Below are 25,492 nucleotides of genomic sequence, written 5' to 3'. Positions count from 1 at the left end.
CACTGCGCATGCTTGCTCCCCCCACCCTCTTGCAGTACCCATTTTCTGACACGCGAGGGCAGTAGAGAGGCAGAAGGGCGCACTGCGCAGGCGCGCTCCTTTTGCTGTGTCTATTTTCGGACATGCGGTGGCAGCAGCGAGCTCGAGACGGGGCGTATGCGTGATTCCTTTTCCCCTCCAGTGCGGATTTATCCTGCAAGTGGCTTGCGCATTTCTGAGACCCTCAATTTTTTTTTTCTTTTTTTTTGGTTTATTTCTTTTGCAACAGTGACCGCAGTCTAACGGCTAGTAGTATTTCAATAATAAGAACCAATGCTTTGATGTTGATATGTATGTTCCCACCACTGTTACCAGACTGAAGCAGGCAGCCTCCCTGAGGGTGGCACCAATAACAAGTCTGCTTTTCCATTTTAGATTGCTGTTTCTAGGAACTTCTTATGATGTGCGCCAGTCTCGGATAGCTGTCAAAACGGGCGTCCTCCTGCCCCTTCGCTTGCAGTTCTACTTTCTATCTGAATGAAAGCAGCGTATAACGACTGGAAACGCAGAGCGCACGCAAGCCATTCGTCTGCAGTACTCATCTATGGACACGGGATGGCAGCACTGAGGGTGCGGCTGCTCAATGCACATGCACGGGCGCTTTACCATTGCAGTACCACCATGTGTGCGCCCGATGGCAGTGCTGAGCGTGTGGCTAGGCAATGCGGATGCGCGGCTGATTTACCGTTGCAGTACCACGTCTTATGTGTGGGATGGCAACACTGAGCACGGCAGAGCACAGTGCGCATGTGCTACCATTTCACTGGCGCAGTGCCTCCCCACAACCTCGCGGGGGTAGTAGCGTACAGGGATAGCGGTGATGCGCATGCGCAGCCTCTGCCTGCCCAGACACATGCGCGGAATTGTCCCGTGCGTGGCCGCCCCTCCGGCACACGCGCCATGGCGCGACTCTTGTACGCATGCGCGTCAGCAACTCAGCGGGGCACATGCGCAGTGGGTCTGAAGCACCGTGACGTTTCTTTGCAGCGAGGACAGGAGATTGCTCCGCGTTCCGTGATATGCAGTCACTTCTCTCTCTGGAACCCCACTCACAGCCCAGCCGTTGGCTGTGAAGCAAACTCCTGGATGGACCCCTCCTGTCACAGAGCTATGCACACATGTGCCACGGACCTGGGCTGGGGCAGGCAGCTGCTTCTGAAGGGTTCTGGAAACAAGCTTTCCTCTGAGCCTTGGGAAATACAGTGCTCAATGACTCAGAGGCTGCATTAGAAATATATATATATATATATAAAACCAATGTATATATTATAATATATATATATATATATATATAACTAGCTCCATCTATTACTAATATTAGTATATATACTAATATACACAAGCCCAAAAGAGGTCACCAAAGCCCAAGGCCATGACAACACAGGAAGTAAAACCACGAAAATGGGGCCAGGAAGCTGCAAAGGCACAAGAGCCTGGAGCAGTGGCTAATGAGACGATGACAGGAACCGCAGAGACACCCAGCCACTACCAACAGAGCACCTTTTGTCTGGCTGCACAGAACAAGCCGCCATCCACCAGCGCAATGCTGCAGAGACAATGGGCACCCCCTGCGTGTGCGCCGCGCAGTRCAGCATGTGCTCCAGGAGCACAAGGAACAGGAGCAGCACCAGCACCTGAGCAAGAGAGTGAAGCTGTGATGCGCACTGCATGAACTACACAGCGACAGCCACTGTACAATAGATCTTGTACCCTGCAACTCTCCCTCTCACCTGCTCAGGCTCTTGGGGGGCCTCTTAGCTGCTCCTCCCCGAAACTTGCCCAGAAACGCTGCAAACACAGAGACAGGACCACTCCTCGAGGGCACACCAAAAAGCACACACTGTCCGCAGCAATGCACCCCACAACACCTATCCCTGCTCTGCTTGCTTGTTTGTGACATCAGACCCATTTTGAAAACCGTATTTCTCTCAGATGGCGAAAACAATGCTCACAAGCCCTGTTGAAGGGCTGCCCAAGCCCTGCTCACAGTTATATTCTGTATCTGAAAAAGCAATATTGGAACAAGTTTAGAAATATCTCATTTTCACACACATGCTTATACACACACACACACACACACACATGCGCGCGCGCGCACACACACAAAAATGCCATTGCTTCCTTATCACAAAATTTCTTACTAATTTGAACTGGTACTGTACATCAGAGCAGAGGAATATCAGTTAATTCTAGATTAACTTAGCCTGCCACGTCGTAGTAAGATCTAATAGCAATGATTTAAAAAGGGGTTGGGCAGCCTTCCTCTGGGGAACAAGTATGACTATGTTTATCTTCCTATTATATTCATCTTGGATCATCATCAGAAAGTTGGAACCCAGAGGGGTGTGTGGTGCCAAGTTGTCCTGACTTTATGACAAAACACCAGAGTTATCATAGAATCATTAAGTTTCGAAGAGACCTTTAGAGATCTAGAGACCTAGATCATGTTAAATGCAGAGCTATCTATCTAGTGAGGAGTGAATTAAAAAAAAATAAAAAGAAAATAAAGGTATTAAAGGTCATCTTTTTACATTTCATTTCCCATCCATGAGGGCCAGAAGTATCTTAATATGGACTACTTCTGTTTTCCTTTGATTTTCCATTAGTCACACATTAGTCTCCATTAGTCTCAAAAGATCCCCCTAGGCTTCTCACTTACAAGTGTTTTGTTTGTAGTGACTAGGAATCAGAGTGCTATAGCTTGCAGTCAGTTCCCAAGTCAGGATTTAAAACAGTCTGATTTTTTCTCCCATTTATAATCAGTTTTCTTTGTGTATGCAGTTTTAATTGTGAATCACAGATCTTTTGTACTATATGATCTGGCTCTATCTGGTTGTCAAAAAGTATGAAAACCACAATACAGAAACAGGAAAGTAATGATGTCTAGGTATGAAGGTGAAACAACAGTGCGGAACCTCTCTTACAAAGCCAGCGGTACCTATATTCAGGAAGTCCTCTTGCAATAGTCTGTAAGCATAGTTGTTTAGTTGTTACTATTGGGTAACATTCAATGGAACAATTGCACATGAAGGTGCAGTGATATACTTACAGTCATTCTCCAGCATCCATCATACTGTCCTCCTTCAAAAAGAGTTCACTGATCTGAGTTTGAAAGATGAGCATTTTTCATGACAGAACAAGTGAGTGAATTATTTAACATCAATGGAGTTTTATTGTTACTAAATTCTATTATACCAGAATGACCATCAGAGAAGTTCCTCCAAAGGCAATTTCGGTATGACAATTACATCAGCAAGTCATGGAGATCTACATTCAGATTCTCAAAAAATGTGACTGGGAAAACAAAGGATAACTTAAAATGAAAGACCTCCTCCTGGAAGAGGAGACAAAAGGAGAGGCAGTAGATCAACAGTACGGCTTAATGATTTACAGAACTGGGTCCATAAATGAGAGAACACTGCCAGATTAAGAAAATGGTCACCCATGAGAAAGAACCCAGGACATATGAATAAATAAATAAAATAAAATCAACTTCCCCTCCTACACAGTCTCACACTTAGCTTTGCTATTCATTTTATATTATTTGTTACTAGTCCATTCTAAATTTTTAATATAAACCTAATTGCTTGTGGTTACAGAAGCATACCAGAGCAGAAAGAACACTATATAGGGATGCAAGGACACAACAAGCAATAGCTTGCCTTTTTGAGGCAATACTGCTGTTTCCCCTTTTGCCCCAAGAAGGAGATTTGGCACACTAATAATTTCTGCTGTTACACCAGTAACTTCTTATTTTACAGTGCACAGAGAAGAAATGACTGTTAAAAGAAGTTGATTTCCCAAAATTAAGCCTGAGTATGAAATTACAGGAAATGTCCTAAACATTTTTGCAAGGTGAAACATAAACAGCTGTGCTAGTATGAACAACCTGAAGAGGGGAAGGGCCAAGAAAATGAGTATTTTGCTTACTTAAATGCGATTATTACCTGAATATATATTTCAGATACAAAATATCATTTACAGATTACAAAGCCCTGCAGTTTTGATGGTTTCTGAGAATGTTATTGAATATTTTAAAATAAATAGAAAGAAAAAAGGCAAWATGTTTTTTACTAATCAATATTGTTAATTTCCATAGTAGTAGTTTAAAAGTTTGTGGATATTTGTTATCAACTGCTTGTTCTGGCCACTATATAGCTATCATGTCATGCCAGCGGTTATTTTGCTAAACACAAAGTATGTACCACTGTATCATTCATTATGAGGTTATTTCCTCAAAAACTTTCTAAAAGGAAATATTATTGAAATATTTCTTAATCATAAAAGATACGATTAGATAGAATAAAATGTTTGACAGTAGTATGCTAGACAGAGACTTAGGATATGAGRTTCTTTATGGTGTCAAGTCATGGCACCTGTGTCTTCTTGTTTCTCCAGACATAAAATAGGGATACTATTCACTACAGACACTAGCTTAAAAACAAACAAAAAACAAGCAACCAGAAAACAAACAAAAAAGATCACACTGATAGTGCTATGGATGCTCTTGCTGTGAAAGTATTGTRCTTCCAGGAACAAAAAATGTGCAGCTGCAAGCAGCAATACAAGAACATATTTCTTACATGTGTCCCTTCTGCTCTTTCACCATTGAAAGTGCACTTCGACTTTGAAAAGTAAATCTGGTCCAAAACGTTAAGTTTCTGTTATTATATTTGTCTCATGGTGACAACAGTGTAATAGCAGCCTGCCTTCTCTCACAGTGGTAGGCAATTTCTACCTTCCTGTAGAGCCAGAGAAATTTCATTTTGCCTCGTCCATAATGAGCAACAAATTAATGGTCTGTGTGACATAGTGCATCTTCTTTAATATTTTAATGCTCCTTTAAATCTGCAATGAGATTCACAGTCTGATCTGTTACCTTATRAATAGCCTGCAGAAAGCCTGTTGTTTTGTTTGTTGTTTCTTGTTCTCCATGTCTTCCCCAATCGTGTTCATTTTCTTTACTTCAGCCAGTCTGATGATTCAGTCCTGTGCAGGATCAAATGGATTCTGCTCTATTTTAGCCACAGTCATCCATTCCATCTAAACTCATGACTTTATATTTTACTGCTCATGAACTCATAGCAAGTACAGAGCGGTCTCAAAGATAAATTAAGAGGACTGACACAGATAAAGGAGACATKTTGCTGCCCACACAGCAGCCTGTCTATGCCCATTTCCAGCCCTCACTAGTTGTCTGCTAAAGGAGTTGAGGAATTGTGAAAAGTCATCATAAAAATCGATAGTTATGCATATCTGACTTTCTTCTCAAAGGAGAAAATCTGTATAAAGATATAAAAAATGCAATTACTTCCTTAAAAAGAGCATGTAGAAATGATATTCAATAAATCTATGGTCTTATGTGTTATACTACTCAGAAATTTGGCAGCCTTTCATGGTAGGACACATTGTAAAGTTTGTTCAATATGGGTAAATCAGAGCAATGGAGCAACAACAAGGCAAACAAAATGGAATCGGTATTGATGCAGACTACAGAGACTCAATATAAAGGCTGATCCATAGGTAAGCTCACAATAACTTTTTAAGGATACGCAGATAAGGCTTTCTTTTTTTCTTCCAAATTTCTAGATTTAAGTTGATAAAATAACATCTTAAATAAAGTAACTTCCTAAGCCCTTCCACATATCATACAGTTCAAGGACTAAAGAGCATACAACAGGAAGGTAAAGCGTCACTGTCGCTGCTTTGACATCAAAATATATGTGTCTATACACGCATACGTGCATACATAATTATCCCTGGCAGTCCATTTTTAATCTCTGTGGAAAAAAATGATAACCATTTCTAAACTTTATCTAGAATTTTTAGTTTAGTACTTATCTTTACTATTAACATTTTTTACTCATGCATATCCTTAGTGTCTTTTTCTGTTGTTTGGACTGTTTTTTTTTTAAGCCATTGACTTCTTTACTGAAGCTACCATGTTTGTCTCCTCCTATAACTGCCTTTCATATTTTTTTAAAAGTCAATCATCCCTATCATTTCTCCCCACTTTTTTTTTTTCTTTTAAGATTGTTCCACTTTGATTCTGCTGATTTTGCTTTAAGCCTTTCAGTCTTCTCTGTATTCTTGACAAGATACAACTGGGGTGCGGTGCCCAAAGGCAGACTTCAGCTGAAGTCTTAGCAACATCACAAATAGAAAACTGAACAAACAGCAAAGCTCCAAGACAACCTTTAATGACACCTCTGTGACTATGTCCTTCCACTTCGACAGCAAGCCACATTTGTCCAACAAGTTAAACGGATAACTATTAGAAAATGTGTATAATCAGTGCTTATGAATTGCATTTATGAAAATATTCTGTGGGACATTATTGCAAATCAAATTCTATATGTACGACAGCTCCTGCTACTGTCTTCTCCTTTGGCATATTGATCTGTCAAGGGAAAAGTAAACGGATTTTACTGACTTCTGCCAATTCTATGCCACCTGATAGTCATCTGTTAGTGGCTAACAAGGAATTACCCATTACAGTATTTTCCAGGAATTGACATCAATTTAGTCTATAATTTCTCAACTCTTCCTCATGCCTCTCCCCCATTTTATACATAGCTGTTATGCCAATTTCTGATCTTATGAAACTTCCACCCTTTGAGTTCTTCAAGCCCTAACATTCCTGAGATTGCTTCAGGCTTCTTTCCTCACTGTAGATAAGGGAAGTGAAGTAATAATAAAATGAGAATAAAAGAGAGAATTAGGGCGGCCTGTCTGGGCAGATCAAAGTATTTTAATGTGTATTTCTATACTAATGAACAATTGGGTGAGTTAACACCATAAAAGCACAAATTGTAGTTTTAATTTTTACCTATTACAAAATGAATTTCATGAAGTTTCTCTTTGTATAACGAGTCTCACCACTTGAATCACATTCTTATGAGTTATTCAGCATTCAGATTGTCAAGTTAATATTAGGTCGGATTAATATCATTTATAGCATTAATACCATTATTATTTTACAGACACTATAGGGATGGGCTGGTACAAAGGCCCTGGAGTGAACTTGAAAACCGAACTGAGAGCTAAATGCAAGTTTTTTTGTAAGGTGTACACTTACAGGAAGGAAACTATGATTTTTCTTATGAATATATACTCTTATTTCACATATGCTCATCTGTGGCTCATAATGGAATATACATTCATACTGACTCAAAAAATGTTTCTTACTCTTCCAAAATGACACATCATTGTATATGAAATTCTGGATTACTGGTATGCAATTAACTGCTTTACTTTTCTAAGCATCTCAGTCAGCCCTCTGGATAAATAGCCAGAATTGCATAAGCACAGTGTGTTAAAACCCATGAGTTAATATGTGGTCACTAGGAAGTTTACAGGCCCACTGGTATGATTTACCTGCCTCACCCACCTAATGTGAATTATAATTGGTTTGAAGAGAAGGAGAGGCCTAAAGTTTTCTCTATAAATGCTGTCACAAACAGAGCTGGGAATCTTATCATATTTCCCTACAATTTTTCACAGAAATACAAAGTCCAAGACAAAGAGGAGCAAGGAAGCATGGCTGGTAAGTAAAAATGAGTCTCTTCATGGGTAAGTAGTGGGCAACTGAATAACCTACCAAACATTGTTTTCTTCTAAGGATATATTTTTGGTAAAGGGCTCTGAATTGCTAGAGTACATTACATTCTGAGATATTGAATAGTATTTCAATTGTCAGTATTTTCTTTCCTAAATATTGGGAAAAGACACAAAAGAGGAAGATAATCCATGTGTTATTATACTAGAGCTAATATGACAACACTGCAAGTAGAGCAGAAGAGGTCATGACAAAGAAATAGTGTGAAATTTAGAGAACCAGAGAGCAGTTCAGGCAAGAGTGGACCTTCTGTTAATGGTAATATTTCTGCCAATAATAGGTTGTAGGATGGATTCCTTCCTGTAGATACAGAGTCAGCAAATTGCAATGCCAATTTAACTATTGATTAAAATCAGTATGAAAGGTAAACATATAGACAAAGCATTGTAGAAGACCCAGCAATACAGTCTTAGCAGGAAAGATATAGAATCACTACAAGGTTGTAGTCTTGCTCTTGTTTAGGCTAGACTGGACTTTCTGGTATGTCTATAAGAATGTATAATGAGGCCTAAGTGCCGATGACATTCATCTAGGCATGGAGTCCATGCTCTGCTGGCCTTATGTGACATAAGCTTGAAAAGTTCAAGAAATTAATTAAAGGAAAAAAAACCTAAAGAGCAGTTTCTGAAGTACAGAAATTACAGGCATGTTTGTTTTCCCTTATGAAGGGAATTATGACAGGCATTGACAGTGTTTATGCACAGAAGATTATTTGAAATCCTTAATGTTCTTCACTTGTACTGATAGTGCAGGCATCCCTGAGCAGAGTCTACTGTTTGTCTAAACTGCCCGTGCTTACTTAATGACTGTCTCAGTGTGCTTGCTGATATACCTAAATGCTCATCTATTTAAGATCCAAACATAAGCTGGAAGGGAAATTGACACAGAGAATGGGCATAAGGAAACCAATCCATTCATAGATCTCTTCCACTTAGCAAAGCTTAAATAAATGGCAAACCACAGTTCTGTTAATCAATATGAATGACTGGCGTGGGTATAAAATTCCTGTTTTTTTTTTTTTTTTTTAATTATTTATACAATATCTGTATGTGGTACTGGGACAGTAAAAACCTTCAACTACAGCAGCAGAGAAATAACCACAAAACAATTGTTTCTGTGTTATACCACTTCCTCTTAAGCAACAATGTGCCAACAAGTTAGCCAAGTCATTTCAGCAAGGTGGACCCCAAAACTTCCTCCTAAGTATCACACACTAATGTACTCATTATCCATTTTTACCACATCATTTTCACCACACTAAATGCAAGAAGCAGTAGCAGCATTTAACGAACAAACTGCTACTTGCCGATCATGGTTAACTCGTCCTTACGAAATATGTGGGATGCATTCTAAGCCCTCTGTTAGGTTGGAAAGGTCATAAGGACTCAGGGGATCCTCCTCACAGTTCCATGGCATACGTAGGACATTTTAATGTTTAAAAAAAAAAAAAAAAGCTCTGCATATGTTTAAATATGTGCACAGAACTCGTTTTACACACAGAAACATATATCCTGCAAATATACACTTTTTTTTCTCTCTCTTTAGTTTAACAGAATAGAGGAGGAAGAGTAAAGGTGATGCCTAAAGACAAGACACGCACCTAGAAAAAATCCTGTAAATCTGACAGCATGTTTTCTTAGGGATTTTAAGTCTGCAACACACTACTACTACAAAGGATTTGGCARCTTATTTCACAGTCTTACCCTCAACTATCTCTTCTGTCTGTCAGTGTTCAGACTCAGTGTCATTATAACTAAGGCATTAGCCACACCTGCAAGCATCTTCTTTGTGCATGAGAAATAGAACACTTCTCTGCAAAACGGAGACAGCATATCAGATTCCAGTTCTTAGAAGAAATTAGCAGAGCCACATCATGCTGGGAGCTGGCAAAAAGGGGGAAAAAAAAAGGGATTCCTTGCTCATGAGTGTGCAGAAGTAACTGGAAGTTAGAAGATCCAAACAACATGTACATTCCATTTCAGTGGCATGTATATATGCATAAGCAGGAGAGCAGGGCAATACATTTAAATAGAATAAGCTACGCATTACAAGTTACGTGGGAACATGTGGGAGCTGTCCTGGAGGCCTGGCCTAAGCACATCTTGGTGCGCGCACTGTCATTTTGGCATATTCCTAGGTGCTTGTCCCACAGTAATTTTTTGAAGTACACATATTAGTTTATGTCACTAGTATTTCTAGAATAAATCATCTTTCTCCTGCCAAGATCCCATGGAAAAATCTAACAGTAAGTGTGCTGAGTGTACTAAGTTTTTCTGCCATCAGAGTCTGGCTACTGGGGAACTTCTGGAACAATCCTCCAGGAATTTCCTAAGGCCACATCCTTGCTATTTGGGGCATTTTGARTGGAAGAGGAAGACAAAAAAATAACACTCATGTCTTGGACAACATCTACAGCCTGAAGGAGATCTCCACCAAGTGCTCTTCCAAATGGACTTSGCCAAGATGTATCAGAGGATTCTCATCTGGAAGAGTATTGACACTAGTCAATCCATACCACTAGRCCAGGAGCCTAGGTTGGTCCATAGCGTGGCTTGCAAATATAGCATACCTAGAGGAAACCACTTAACTTCCTGTATCTTGGACAGCAGGAGTGGTTTTGATCATGAAATACCTTGCTCTAATCATCTGAGGAGGAAATGAAAGGGAAGACAAAATAGCCTAAGCTTCCCTGAGAACTAAGACAGACCCAGGTAAGTTGTGGCTGGCCTAGCCAGATGACAGAAAGATGATGCTTTATGCATACGTGTGGAAAAACTGCACTCAAAAAGAATAAATGGGCATAAGGCTGTTTTAGTGACTATCTTCCCATCCTAAAACAAAGGCCATCCTAAATTAATAATAGATGACATTTAAAAAAATTCAAAGTGTCATTGGATTAATAAAGAGCTGGTGGGCGGAAGGAAAACAATGCTAAGGAGGAGGAAGGTGAATTCAGGTGAATTTTCTATTACAAAGGGACTCATCAGTGCTTAACTCTTCCTCCTTTATATTCATTTCATTAACACAATTACTGGACTGAAAGAAGAAATCAGAGTATTACTGCAAAAAGATAGCAGTTTGTAAAAGTATTATTCATATACTGCTAGCTCTCAGTTCATGAAGCAATATATTAAGCTGTCTTAGAGCTTTCAAATTTTGAGGTACAAAAGATTTTTCTCTAGCTGTCCTCCAAACGTGTAAGGTGTAAGGCGCATACCTGTGCACTTCTCTCATTTACACATTTACACAATACAATACCACRTGGCTTACAGGAAGGTGGTTGGGCCAGGGCAGCTAGGAAAAAAAATGCATTCTTCTTGACTAATATTCTGACTAGTGTTAATCTATCTTCACAATGTAACCCTCATTCTCAACTTTGGTCCATACTCTTCAGTCCGCAGGTCTGGTATGTATTATACATATGTTTTACAAACAAAGCAAATGACAGGTCTGCAAGGCAACTTAGCCAGAACAAACAAAACAGAATAAAACAGAACAGAATAAAAAACAGGAAGCTGATGAAACAAAACTCTTTCTCTTYGCCATACTGTCTTCCAGGATAAATGTACTGTTATCTTTGTTTCTTAATATACTGTTTATAAAGATGCTATCATATCACCAAATAGAGAAAAAAAAAAAAAAAAAAGTTATGCAATTGAGCTGTGAGACTATGATATTCAGTACAGTATTCCTATCAGGAAGGAAGGAAGACCAAATTATGTACTGGCAGACATTTAAGGGATAATCATTAATACTCTTCACCACCACCACACCATCCACTTAACTAATAGTTACTAATCTTTTATTCAAAGAGAAAATCTCTGCCATATATCTGAAGATAGACTCAAGCCTACTAAGGATTTATTCTGAAAAATGCCAGGATGTGTGTTCAGGCCATTTAAAAGAATGTGAAAATATGGCTAGAAAAGGGTAGTTTCTAAAAAGACTGTCACGGAAAATATTAATCACAAAGAGCCCCAAATTAAAAACAACATTATGAAAAGAAGGAAATGTGTTATTACCATAAATACATCATTATAACAGAGAGAAAAACAAATTAATATTTTGTTACAGATGTAAATACATTAAGAAACATTTGGACAGACTGTTAGGGATAAATGCTGTCGCAGCTTCAGCTTTTATTTTTTAAGGAAATGAGCTCATGAAAGAGTGAAAAAGAAATGAGGAATGACTCCTCAAGCTTTTCGTTAGATAAAGGACTGCGAAGGAAAGAAGTCTATTCTTGCTCCACCCTCAAAGGAAATATTGCAAACAGGCAATATTACAAGTAGACTTTTAAAGAAGTGAAAGGCACAACCTATTCTTTGAGAGAAGAGAAGTAGAGGAAGACATTCGGAGGAAAAGTTCAGCAGCTGYTCATACAGGACGTATTGATCAGATATGGGCCAAGGTGAGCAAAGGCGCATGCCCCCTTTTGTGGTGCTCAATTATATGAAAAAGCTGCTATTCCTTGATTCAAGAAAAGGAAAATAGAAAAGGTCCTTCCAGTAAGATTTAGAAGGATTTTCATGGGAATTGTGTTTCTTCACTTACTGTGCATATATCGATGAAGCAAGCTTATCAGAAAGGAGTTTTGGACATCAGGTACATTATCTGAGGTAGAAATGTTGTCTTTTTACATGGGAAGGAAAGGAAAATCTACAGCTATTTGAAGATGCCAGACATAAGCAGTGTAAATGAGAGACTGATAAATCTGACATAAGAGTATCAAAGACAAAGCAGAACCTGGAAAAGGTACCATTGCAAAGGCTGAGGGAGACTACAATATATAGAGAGTTYTGAAACTTGACAGTAGAGTAGAAAGGATTTTTAAAAAAGGAAAAAAAAARRWTTTTTTTTAATTGCAAATTGCACAGTTTAAAAATTCTTTTAAAAGATCCCACGTAGCCTTTTCAAACTTGGMAGATAATTCCTGCCCTTCTAAAGAGAAGTCTCCCTCGATCCCAGCCTTGCTCTACAACAGATGTGCTCCATTGATAAATTTTTGAAGGATTTCTTTTTTTTTAAAGTAAGTATGTTCTTGAAAAAGCTAAGTTTGTATGGCCTACCTAGATTCAATAAAAAAATGCATTTCCCATGTTTGACCTCTGACTACATTGCCATGGCTACTATTGTAGTTACTTGAAGGATTACCTGAACTTGATAAGCTTAAGACCATGATGCAACAACATCTTTCCATGGATCTGATTGAGTACAAGGTAATGTTTTTTACTCAGTAATGGCACAGGATGGCTCTGTTCCATTACTAGGGAACACACTGTTACTCCTTCCTGCTCCGTGTTTTCAGGTGAGGAACAGTAAAACAATTTTTAAAAGCATACAGTATCCTTAGAAAAAAATAGCTATTTTTCTTCTGTACCTGTGTACTTCAATAARCCATCAAGCTACTTCCTACTAAAGAACCTTCCATGAGTTTGGCTCTGCTGATGCCAGAGCACACGCAGCAGCTTTCTGCAACATTTTATACACATGCCTTAGAAGTGCTACTGCTCCAATTCTCTCCTACTGCAAAATAACAGCGAAATTAGCATATCCTTGATAGCTGCTTCCAAAAGATAACAGATATCAGTTATATCAGAGATATATGAAAGGTAAAAGGAGCTAGAGATCATGTCATAGTTTTAAATACATAAATGTTTCTCACTTCAATTAGATTTCTTCATTTCTTATTCAGAGACCATGAAGCTGTGCCTCTTTTAGTACACCTTTATCACGGATGACCCCTTGAAAGACTAAGCTCTGTTCAGTTGTGTTGTTTATCCAACTCACTCACTCATACTTGATTCTATCATGTTTTTTTCCTCTTAGATTTCCTTCTGATTCTTCTTTGCTATGGCATATGCTAGACCTTTTATATTTAGTTATGTGGATAGCCCCTAGCAGTCTCAAGAAGGGAAACCTCTCTCAAAAGAAAAGGATAAAATACAAATAATTGATTCCTAAAAGAGGGAAATCTCACTTGGCTACTAGTTACCTACAGAGAGTAACATACAACTCTTGGTAGTGAGTCCGTTCTTCTTCCTTGCCAGAAAGCCTTGGATGTATCCTCAGCTTTTCCTTGTATTCTCATTTCTTTCCACAGGTATGACTCAGCCAAGTATCAACTGGCATCTGAAAGAAAATGCAAGAGACCATTATACAAGTAAATTTTCTATTGAAGAGCTGATTGTGAGGAGAGGTCAGGCCTTTACTATCACCATCAATGGAGCAGGACAGCCTGAGCAAAACTTAATATTCATTGCAGAAATAGGTATAGCTCTCAATTTCTTTCTCGGAGTTAGTAATGCCATCTGCTGACATTCTTTTAGCTTGATATTCACTATATGAGAAAAAATGCCTAAGAGACAACATGATGTTTACATAGCCATGGGACTGATTGAGGTGATTTTATATTACTCCGACTTCCCCTAGCAGTGATAGCTTTCTTCAGTTTCAAACATATGGCAGGACCGCAGCTACAGGGGATGGTGGTGTTTATTGACAATTAAATCTCTATTTCAGACACCTGAAAAACAAACAAAAGTGTTGTTTATTTGCTTTAAAAGGTCCAAAACCTTCTGAACAAGCCAAGACTCAGGCCACCTTTGGTATCTCCAGTACAGTGAGCAAGGAGAGCTGGAGTGCAGTTCTGAAGTCCACCACTTCCAACTCTGTGAGCATCTCCATTTACAGCCCAGCTAATGCAGTCATAGGACGTTACAAGCTGATTGTGCAAAATACTTCAAGCGGCAGTTCCTCCACTGCAAACCTCGGCACCTTCGTTTTGCTCTTTAACCCTTGGTCTTCAGGTATGAACACAACCTTTCTGCTGAAAGAAACAATTCTCTCATTGTTCCAGTATATTTGCAACTTATCTACTTGATTTTTTTTTGATTTTTTTTTATTTTTTTTTCCCCACACAGGAGCTGAACCACATAATCTAGCACTGAGAACAGGATATGGTTTAAAATTTTCTTAGGACCTTCTGGTATATAAAAATCAGCTCTTTATCACACACATACTGGAGAGCTTCTTACTCTGAAAGACACAGATTAAATTCTGTTTGTGCCAGAGCATCCCTGCTTTTGCCCAAGTTTAGAAGTATATCCACTCTCAGAGAAACCATGAAAAAGGACAAATCTACCAGCTGTCATCTTCCAGATGAGAAAGGTCCATCCCTCTTTCTCCTCTCTAATACATTCCCCTCTCTCTAAATGTAGGAAAATTTGTTTCACCATCTGTTTAAAGCAATGAGAACAACAAAGGATGGATATCTGCAAATGTTCTTACTGACGTTCTCATACAGAGTTTTCATTTATTTTGCCAGATGTGATGTTACAGACCTGTGCTTTGGCTTTTTAGGTGATGATGTGTTCTTGCCTAACAAGGCTGAATGTGAGGAGTATGTGCTAGAAGAGTTTGGCATCATTTTTGCAGGCAATAAACATCATATCAACAGCTTTGGATGGAACTTTGGCCAGGTAAATGCATAGTTGAAACTTTAGTTTTTTTTGCTTTTGTTYTCACATAAGCTGGGTGACAAGGGCTTCTTCAGTTTTCTCAGCTTATCACAGTCACCCACCTTAGAAGAACAGTAAAGTGCACTATTGAAATTAGAACTCAAGTCAAGCCCTGCTAATTCATTAATAGGAAGGTCTGTAGGACCGATCAGTTATACGGCTTAGGTCTCCAAGATGCAACCTGCAGAAATCTTTGTGTCTGCTATGTGGAAACACTGGGAAGCACAGACCCCGCTTTCACTATATTAATTCCAAGTTTTCAAAAGCCCTTCAAATTCTAATCTTCACAGCTGTTGAGGCCAGCTTTTCATGGTTATTCCTGGTTGAGCTATAATTTCACTCAGTGATATGAAAAACCTTAATCAATTATTTGGCTCTCTATATTTTGATTTTTAGTATAGTACAACAATCTGTGGTCCCAATACACTAATATATTTCTGTAACATAGTTTCAAGGAGATATTCTCAATATTTGCCTCTCCATGCTGGATCGAAGTTTAAGCTACTACCAGGATCCTGCCACAGATGTATCTCACCGAAATGATCCCAAATATGTGGGCCGTGTTCTCAGTGCAATGGTAAGCAAGCTACTCAAAACTGCAACCACTATCTATCCTGTTAGTTAAAATGAACATGGAGTCACTTCTCAAGCAATTTTAGGCCATTATTTTTGCGCATCAGAAACAAGGGCCAGAGAAGCTTCTGGGTATCTCTCTGATTTTAGCCTACCAGATTTATTTCATCTGGGGTATTCGGATACTTTTTTGTTTGCTTTTGAAGTCTAAGTAGTGGAGTGGTATGTAGAAAGAGTTTTAATTTAAAGCCTCCCATTTCATGTACACTGACAGTAGCACCAGATCAGATCAGACCAGTCACAGCTCTGACAGTCTGTCTTCCCAGGGATGGAGGTTTCATAGATTCTCTGGCTGACCTGTCCAGTGCTGCATTACCGTTGTAGTGAGGAGTTTTTCTCATGTGTCCAATACAACTTTGGCAAGCTGCAACCTTCTGTTGTTGCCTCTTGTTATGTAATCTGCCAGTACTGAGAAAAGTTTGGCTTTGCCTACTTTGTCTCTCTACTCTCTCTTTGTCAGCCACTTTCCTAAATTTAGTAATGTCTATAGCTTTGCTGAATGTTCCCTCTGTGTGATCAACTAAGCTTCCTCTGAAAGATATGGGAACAGTATTGGATACATTGATGACGTCATTCTATCATACAGGAAGGTTCACTGCACATTGGTGTTTGTCTTCTTGACTGATATTAACATACTTGTGTGGGAAAGACGGTAGTTAAATGCTGTCTGWTATTTGAGAGGACAAACATTTCATTTCTTTAAAAAGATATGACTTCCTGAAGGCCAATTAAGTGTAGCTTTTGTCACTAGAACTTTTGACCCTAAAACATCATTTAAAGCTTTTCTTCCCTCATATACCCACACCGATTTTTCTATTTTAAACTCTCTATTTATACTTTCATCAATTTAGTGAATATCTTCACAGGTCAACAGCAATGATGACCAAGGGGTGGTGCTAGGAAACTGGAGTGGAAGTTATGAAGGTGGAAAAAATCCAAGCAGCTGGACTGGAAGTGGTGAAATCCTGCAAAACTGGAAGAAATCAGGATTCAAGCCTGTTAGATATGGACAGTGTTGGGTTTTTGCAGCAGTATTGACTACAGGTATTTTTTATGTAACACAGCACTGCAGAGATTCTGGTATAGGCAACACTAACAATAATGTCTACCTGAAAGTCTTTCAAGATATTATGTTATGTATCTTATATGAAGCTTAACATTCCAGCAATACTTCTTTTTGAACTATGGCTGTTTATTGACTCTTTAGTGCTTAGATGTCTGGGGATTCCCACTCGAACGATTACAAACTTCAGTTCTGCTCATGATGCCGATGAAAATTTGCGTGTGGATGAGTTTTATGATGCTTCTGGAAATCATTTGAACAGGGGAGCTGACAGTATCTGGTAAGGCTCTACAGTATTTAGTTGTAAGACCTATCGATGAAGAACAGGGTCTGCAGGTAAACAATGTAGATTATAATGACAAATGCTCTCTTGATTTCTTAAAAATAGTCCTCCAAACAATGACACATACATGATTAAAAAAAAAAAAAAAAAAGTAATCCTATCAAACTCAGTGCTAAATGTGAGCAGCACTTTAGCCAAAAGAAGAAATACACCTGCGATTATACAGATGACTGAAAATTTCTGAGACTACATTGAAATATCAAACAGGGGGACTTGATTTAATTTGGAAACACTTTACAGAAATAGTTCATGTTAACTGCTGAAGTTCAACAGGACTGTGCCCACCTTTTTTTTCTTGCAGTAAGATCATTTAAGCCTGCTATTCAATGCACTTTTCAGCTCTGATCTGAGAGATCAAAAAATTAATCACAGGGAAAATGGTCAGTCTCAGCTAAAAACCTCACAAAATTAAAATATTTGATACATTTAACTAAGATGAGGGGTGTGAATAGGAGTTTAGAGGAAAACGGCCTTTGTCTTCATTACTTCTTCTGGAAGCTTGCCTCCTCCAGAAGACAGTGTTATTTTTCCTTTTTTTTTTCTGGGGCAGATTCACCTTGAGAGTGTATCATTGTATCCATAGATAAGACATGCATATGATACAGCTGCAAAACATGGTATTTTAGAAAAGTAGTCCCTATTCACACTTTTATGAATATGAGTAACAAAAACAGCCAGAAAACAGCTTCTAGCTACATACTAGAAGACCCTTAAGTGAAAGGACTATTTACAGACTCTTAATATACTGACCAGTGTTGGCCAGATCAATGTTAAGCAAATCCTGGATGTGGCAGATCTGCCCCAGCAGATCCTTGATCCTTGGGGCTGTAAGCAGATGAAGTAATTTTGTAGCAGTACTGAAGTACCCTAATGCTCTGCCATGGGCCAGAGATAAGACCCTCAGAAATCAACAGGGAAGAGAAAATGTAAAGATAACAAGACTCCACTGATTTACCAAAAAAACAGGATAGGTAGGAAGAGGCAAAACCAAAATTTGGATGTAAAAGTAGATATACCTACTAGTAGATTGCTTTGTTCACTCTTAAATATAGGAATTTCCATGTTTGGAATGAAAGCTGGTTTTCTCGCAGTGACTTGGGCCCTTCATACAGTGGATGGCAAGTTCTGGATGCTACTCCCCAAGAAGAAAGTGGAGGTACACAAAATTAATTTCAAGAATAATGTTGAAAAATAATAAAGTCAGTTACTTTCGGAGGGACAAAGAATTTCAACCACTGTCAAAGTGATTTATTTCCTTGCCCAGAAATAGAGTGGCAGAAGAGAATACATTCTCTGTTTCACTAGAGAAGCCTCAGCTCCTCTGTGGATGCCAAGCTAGGCTTCTAGCACCAGTCTTTCTCAGTTAATCCTGCTTTTCCAATGYAGGTATGCAGAGATATTGAAAATTAAAGGAGACTATAAAATAAATCAAGTCTACTTTCATAATAAATACAAGATACATTGATGATTAGCCTAGTATAAGTCACTGTGTGAATGGAAAGGCTGGAGTAGAACACCAGGGCTCTATAATCCAGGGGTCGCTGATAAATAATTTCTGTCTCGGTACAGGCCTGCTATGAAATAGTTGATTAGTCCTAAATTASTTTTTTTTCCTTGATACTGTAGGGATTTATCGGTGTGGTCCTGCCTCACGGAACGCTATCAAAGAAGGAGACATAGATCTGGACTATGATTGTCCGTTCGTATTTGCAGAAGTGAATGCAGACTGTCTATACTGGAATTATGATCCTACAAATGGAAAAAAAACTTTAATGTTCTCTGAGTCCACAGTAGTTGGTCAATTCATCAGCACAAAGGCAGTTGGCAGAGATGACCGTGTAGATGTCACCAACGATTATAAATATGCAGAAGGTAAAGAAAAATTCTGGTTCTTCTGGTTACATAGATGTTTCATTACAGAACTTACAGAAACTTTAGGATAGGAGTCTGTTGGTGGGCAATTCTGCTCATATATAAGGTAGGAACAAAATTTATACTCAATTTCTTAAATCCTAATAAAAAGGAGAAAGACAAGATTAAAGACTAAAATATCTGCCCCACCATTTCTGATGTGAAGCTGATCTGTGGGATCTGAATAAGGTAAGTCCAATTATTTTAAGTAAAATACTCAACTATTCTGTTTGTCTACACTAATAAGCACTGTCTCTGCTATGTTAAAATCAGCCTACAGCACTGCTATTTGTCAGCAGAGGAAATGAGTATTACAAAAACCTAAGCTAAATCACCCCCTAGCTCAAGAGAAGCAACATTTTGGAGAGTCAGACAACATGTAATTTCATCAAACCTTTGAATCAGAAGTGGCAAAAATAAAATAATCATTAACTGAATTTTTAAGTGCAGACAATGAACACAGCTATCAGAAATATATATCCAGAATGGTGAAAAGCAGAACTCAGATAGCCACCTTCCAATGCCATCAACACTTCACCTTATAGATGGGTCTTTTCTGTATTAGCAGATAGAAATTCACATTTATCAGTATTACAAACATAAGAATGGTTAGAAATGGGAAATGTGAGAAAATTTGGACTGCAGATTTGATGCCACAAAGAATTTCTATTAAAGGAATAGTGACACAAATTGACTGTAGATCCAGAAATTGATATGTGGCTGTAAAAAAAATTGGGTTCTGCTCACCTGTTCACGTTTAAGCATAGACACTGTGTTCTACTGTGCAGATGTTCAGTCTGTAGCAGTAGATTATGTTTAGTTTCTAGCAAAAGCATAAAAAGAGACTCATTTTAACTGATGAGGATGATTTTCATGATTCTCACTAACAGGTTCCACAAAGGAAAGAGATGTTTTTAAGAAAGCCCGTAAGAAGCTGGGACTCGAGGACAAATTTGATCCCACAGCACCAACACCAAAGGAGACTGATCAAAAACCTGACATCTCAGGGAAGTTCAAGGTGGCTGGCACTTTAGAAGTTGGAAAAGATCTCAAGCTGATTCTGGTTCTTGCAAATTTAACTACTGATGATAAGACTGTTCAGGTAAATATGACTGCTTGCAGCACTGTATATACGAGGAGACCTGTTCATGAGATCTGGAAGGACTCCGTATCTGTCACTCTGGCTCCTCAGGAAGGTAATTTTAATATAGTTCTTAWTTGGAATTGTGTGACTGCTTTTTCAGTATATGAGCATTAGCTTTGAGATAGTAAATTGCAGGGAAAAAGCTACAGCAAACTGCAATCCTCATGTTCTACACAAAAGAGTCTGAAGAAGCCACGAAAGAAAGCACTGCAYTTGAATTTTGTGTACTTTGTGCACAAAGCACAAAATTCATATTTTGAAGAATATGTATTTTATGTGAAAAGAAGGTGCCAAGTAAACATAAAGTTTCAAAAATTTTAACAAAACTTGCAAAGAAAAGACAAGGAAAACATACAAAGCATAGAAATTAACTCCATCTGAATGTCTCCTGGTCAATTACAAGGGGTCTTACTGATAGATAATGGGACACACCTGACAGCAGAAGCAAGAAACACAATCCTTTAGCATCTTAGAATACTCCAGTATGAGGAATACTCCAAAATATGTAGGGAAAGAGAGTGATTATCCAAGCACAGTTGAAGAGTAAGGGACCTAGGACCTTTTTCAAATGGTGTTTAATATGCCTAAATAGGAGTATTATTGGGAAATACGAAATTAAGTTAGTGATAGAAACTTGGGATAACAGATGCATCAAAAACTTTAAAGGAGAAGTAAAAAATGACTGCTTCACTATTGATACTATATTGTGTTAATCCTAGGCTTTGAGTTACTATCAAAAATTGGAAAAAATGTTTATCTTCCTTAATATGTAATTTTGTGGAGTTGGGATCTATCAGCTTCCTCTAAAGTATAAGAAACTGAACTCTTAGTGAAGACAGAGCTTACACACAGATGTTCCTAACAGCATTAYAGTTAGGTACCTTGTGGCATCTTGTGCTTACACACACTGCATAACTACTGGCTGAGTTTAGGATCAGGAGGGAAGATTTTCAGCATGTCTGATGATAGACATTTGAAGAGATTTTTGCCCTCTTCTGTCAAGTACAGCATGCACCATTTGCTAGGATTTGTGTTTAAATCCCTTGCTATTGGAACAATTTAGCCATTTACAACACTGTTTCTTGTTCTTTATTGTGACACTTTACACTGCAAACTTGCCTTGTTTTTTTTCCACATCGGGCTATGAAAGATAATAGAAGTGCAAACACATAATTTAACCTGTGTGTTGTATACTATGAGCAAGAATGACTGATGAGTCATACCAAAGCATGTCTTACAACAAAGGAGAGGCAACCACTAGTCAGTTCATTACACTCCATCTGTCTTATCTGTCAGAGCAATGGGGAGAGACACAAGTCAGACAGTATGGTAGTAAGGGATGGAGAAGGGATTGTAGTGAAGAAATCATCCTGCCTCTGACTGATAGATCTGCAAGAGTTGAATTTGCAGTGATGACTGAAGGGTCTTCCTAGTCACAGACACAACATAGAAAGAAGATGCTAATAAAAGTATGAAACAACTGTTGACTTATAAAAGTACATATCAATTCCCCCTCCCTTTTTATTACAGAGAAACAATTTCCCATTCAGATATTGTACACTGAATATCAAGAACAATTAACTACAGACAACACAATTCAAGTAACGGCCTTATGTCATGTGGCAGGTGGGATTCAAGTGCTAGTACAAAGAGATATAATCCTGGACAACCCTAACATTGATATACAGGTAAAGTGCTATCCCTTTGCTACTTAATCCAACAGCAGAGAAAGGGAAAAAATGGGGGGGAACTCATCTCTTACACACACTTTCTTTTCTACAAAGAGATGTTCTGCTCACATTCTGCCATGCTCCATCCTACTGTCTCATAATATGGCCTCTGCTGAAAGCTGAGGAGGCTTGGAAAGAAAAGATTACAAAGAATTCCATCTTTCAAGTATTTTCTTTGTACAGGTACTRGGTGAGGCAGAATTAAATAAAGAAGTGGACGTGGAAGTGATATTTACCAATCCTATTGATACGGAGGTCACGGACTGTGTTCTGCAGGTGGAAGGCTGTGACCTGCTCAAAGGAATCCTCGAGATAAAGTAAGCACAGAGAGGGCTTCCTGCCGTTAAAGATAAATGAGCTGGCACATAGGCGCAAATTACTTTGAAGTAAAGAGTGGAATGAAACTGAATTTTCTTCATGTTGTAACTTGAGAGGTCTGCTACGAAGGATGTCCCTCATAGTGAAGCACGTTGCAATTATGTGCCCTCCCAAACTTTGGGGCCTTAAGCCCAGGTTGCATGGAGACTTGGTCCAAAGCTGTCCTAATTGAACAGAAGCTATTTGCCTCCCTATCTGGTAGGGCTCCATGGTTCCAGCAAAAAATATATATGATACTGTRCAATAAATTTTACCGAGGCTCTCTGTGCAGCTACAGGGCAGATGAGTTTAGCTTTTGTGTTCTGATTACAGAATCAACAGTGGTGCACTTGACTGTTCCTACCTACCCTATATCTAAATAATATAATATTTTAGCCAAGATTTCTTTCATTTTATAAAACACAGTGCATGTGTTCAGCTTTGTAAGCAATGTGCATTTACCTCAGCCAGCTAGACATGTATGTGAAAAACAGACGTACCAGTGGCTCTGTTTTGTGCTCAAAAACAAATGCAGATTGTTTGGACACAAGCTGTCATCTAAAAGGGCGGTCATGCTTCTGAAACATACAACCTCAAGTATGCTCTATCTATCCATAATGTTTGTAGGCACAGTAAATCACAACTAAGGACAATTATCTTTAAAGAACATATTAAACCACAACCTCCATTACAAAGTCACAGCAGCTGCTACATAGGTAACTAACTTTGGTTTACTGAGGCCTAGAATTTAGACACAATTGACATTCATTAAGCAGAAACAAAGAGAATAGGAAAATGGTGATTACTACRGTAAAACTCTCTTTTCCCCCAAAACAAAAATGACAGGCACAATGATTTTCAAGCTTTTCACTTTTAAGTGAAAATTTTTTAGTATTTCACAGTTGAAGCATAAAATTAAGTTGCAGTCTGTCTCCGATGTTGTACACAAACTTGCATACAAACTTCTTTATGCATTGGCAAATGCAGCTGCTTTAAAAAAATGCCTAGGATCTGGCAATGTATGTTATAACTAAACATGCATGCATGAGCATGCCCATACACCCCTATACAGCAACTTAACATTGTCATTTGCACACAGACAACTAGGAACGGTCTATCTCCTAACTTATCTCTCATGAGGCAATTTAGCAAGTCCATGTTATGAACTACCTGCAACTTCATCCCCTAGGCAAGGCAAGACAATATTACAGGATAAGGCTGTTTGGAATGACCATAAACATGAGCTTTCAGTTAAAAATCCTACCGTTTTAAAACATTTTAATTTCCATCTAGAATTTCCTGGYGCATGAGTACTTCATTTTTTTGGTACCACAATCTATTCCTATTTAGGAGTTTATATTCCCATTGTTCATTGCCTCATCTCTTTTATTTTTTGTAATTTAACCATCTCTTTTACATCTTCTGTTCTACATGAAGTTTGATCTCTCATGATATTAACGTTTTCCTTTGTGTGCTTATCTGGTTCACTGCATCATATATTTGCTAGAGATCGTAATGCATGGGGTTGCATATTTAAGTACATGTCAGATAGCTAAGTCTTATCAGTCTTTTCACGGCCATCTTATTAATTCCACAGAGCTGATAGAAATAATGAAGAAGCTCAAGCACGATGCATAAGGTTGTCTTCAGCTAACATTTTCTCTTTGTTTCCCATTTTTAGGGTACTGCCACTGAAAGCTGGTGAGAAATCTAGGACAAAGTTTCAAATCACCCCTTCTGAGAGAGGCCTCAAGTATCTACTTGTTAATTTCTCCTGTGACAAGTTTGCAGATATCAAAGCACATAAAGTTATAAATGTGATTGACTAAGAGGAAGACAATAAATGATCTGTTTCTGAATAACCTGAACAAAATAATATATGAAGTCCATGAAAAATAAACCATATAATTGCTGCTTCTGAAACAAAATAGTCCTTGCAATAACAAGTTACTCACCAGATTTATCTTTTTTTTTTTTTTTTTTTTTTTTTTTTTTTTTTTTTTTTAATTTTAAATAAACCAAGGAACAATTAATCCTTTATGTACTGGTTGTAAGTGTCCATGTTATTAAATAGAGCATCTTACATTCTATCCATAGAGTGACTTTTACCAGTTTTTCTTTGGAAATCTTTCTTTCTGATTCTAGATGTTTTAACACAAATAAACATACGCTTACTCCTTCAGAGCCTTATACAGTTGGCTTGCAAAGTGGTACTTTTCCTTTACTGCAACTCTCATACTAGAGATTATCTGGAGCAAGATCCATATTTAGGATTTTAGTTCTCTCTTACTGCAAAGCTTATTACTGTGTGAACTGAGCACCTATCCTGATTTTTTGGGGAGGGAGGAAGAGAACTCAAGTGAGAAAGACCAAATGAGGTCTAGGAAATGTTCTAAAGGAATTTATACTGCCTTTTGTTAGAGGGTAGTTTGACAAGCATGTTGGGATAATTACCCATTCTTATCTTTAGGATATCTTGGCACGTGACATTTTTCACTTACTGATATTGTCTGTGAATCAAAAGGAGCATAATGTTAAATCATGGGCTATTTTACCTTGAGAACCTTTACCTTGAGAAATTAGGATTTCTTCAATTTAGATTAATCTATATCAGGAAGACATCCCTTTCAACAAATAATAAACTAAATAGAGAGTCCAGTTAACCTCAAGGTCAGAAGAGTTCAAGCTTATTACACTTAAACTCTTTATGTGGCAATATTAGGGAAGAAGGGGACATTGGTGGCCAGTGACAGGACAAGGGGAAATGGGCACAAGCTGAAACACAGGAAGTTCCATCTCCAGGTGAGGAGGAACTTCTTCACTGTGAGGGTGACAGAGCAGTGGAACAGGCTGCCCAGGGAGGCTGTGGAGTCTCCTTCTATGGAGGTCTTCAAAACCCRCCTGGATGCCACCCTGTGCCACATGCTCTAGGTGTGCCTGCTCAAGCGGGAGGGTTGGACTAGATGATCTCTAGAGGTCCCTTCCAACCTTGAATATTCTGTGATTCTGTGATTCTGTAATAGGTGTAGGCCATAGACATGAAAGAAATTAGTGAGAACAAAGGATGTATCCAAATTTATTTTGATACTGTGAGACTCCAAATTCCAATATAATGGTGTGTTTTAATAAAAGGT

At 38.4% G+C, this 25,492-nt stretch overlaps 1 protein-coding gene across 1 annotated transcript; it reads left to right on the top strand.

The window, feature by feature from the left end:
* Positions 1-13,720: 13,720 nt before the first annotated feature.
* LOC112955037 (protein-glutamine gamma-glutamyltransferase E-like) lies at positions 13,721-24,261 on the top strand. The gene is made up of 12 exons (XM_026048328.1): positions 13,721-13,928; positions 14,224-14,466; positions 15,020-15,138; positions 15,626-15,754; positions 16,677-16,854; positions 17,018-17,153; positions 18,269-18,372; positions 18,843-19,088; positions 20,018-20,323; positions 21,802-21,959; positions 22,185-22,318; positions 24,040-24,261. The coding sequence occupies exons 1-12, from the start codon at positions 13,763-13,765 to the stop codon at positions 24,185-24,187; spliced, it is 2,067 nt and encodes a 688-aa protein (XP_025904113.1). The 5' UTR covers positions 13,721-13,762; the 3' UTR covers positions 24,188-24,261.
* Positions 24,262-25,492: the final 1,231 nt, after the last annotated feature.

This window comes from Nothoprocta perdicaria, unplaced genomic scaffold (genome assembly GCF_003342845.1).
Source record: "Nothoprocta perdicaria isolate Ctin4 unplaced genomic scaffold, notPer1 scaffold_530, whole genome shotgun sequence".
NCBI classification, from domain to species: domain Eukaryota; kingdom Metazoa; phylum Chordata; class Aves; order Tinamiformes; family Tinamidae; genus Nothoprocta; species Nothoprocta perdicaria.
Note: the sequence above shows the minus strand (reverse complement) of the source record. Positions and strands in the feature narration are given on the sequence as shown.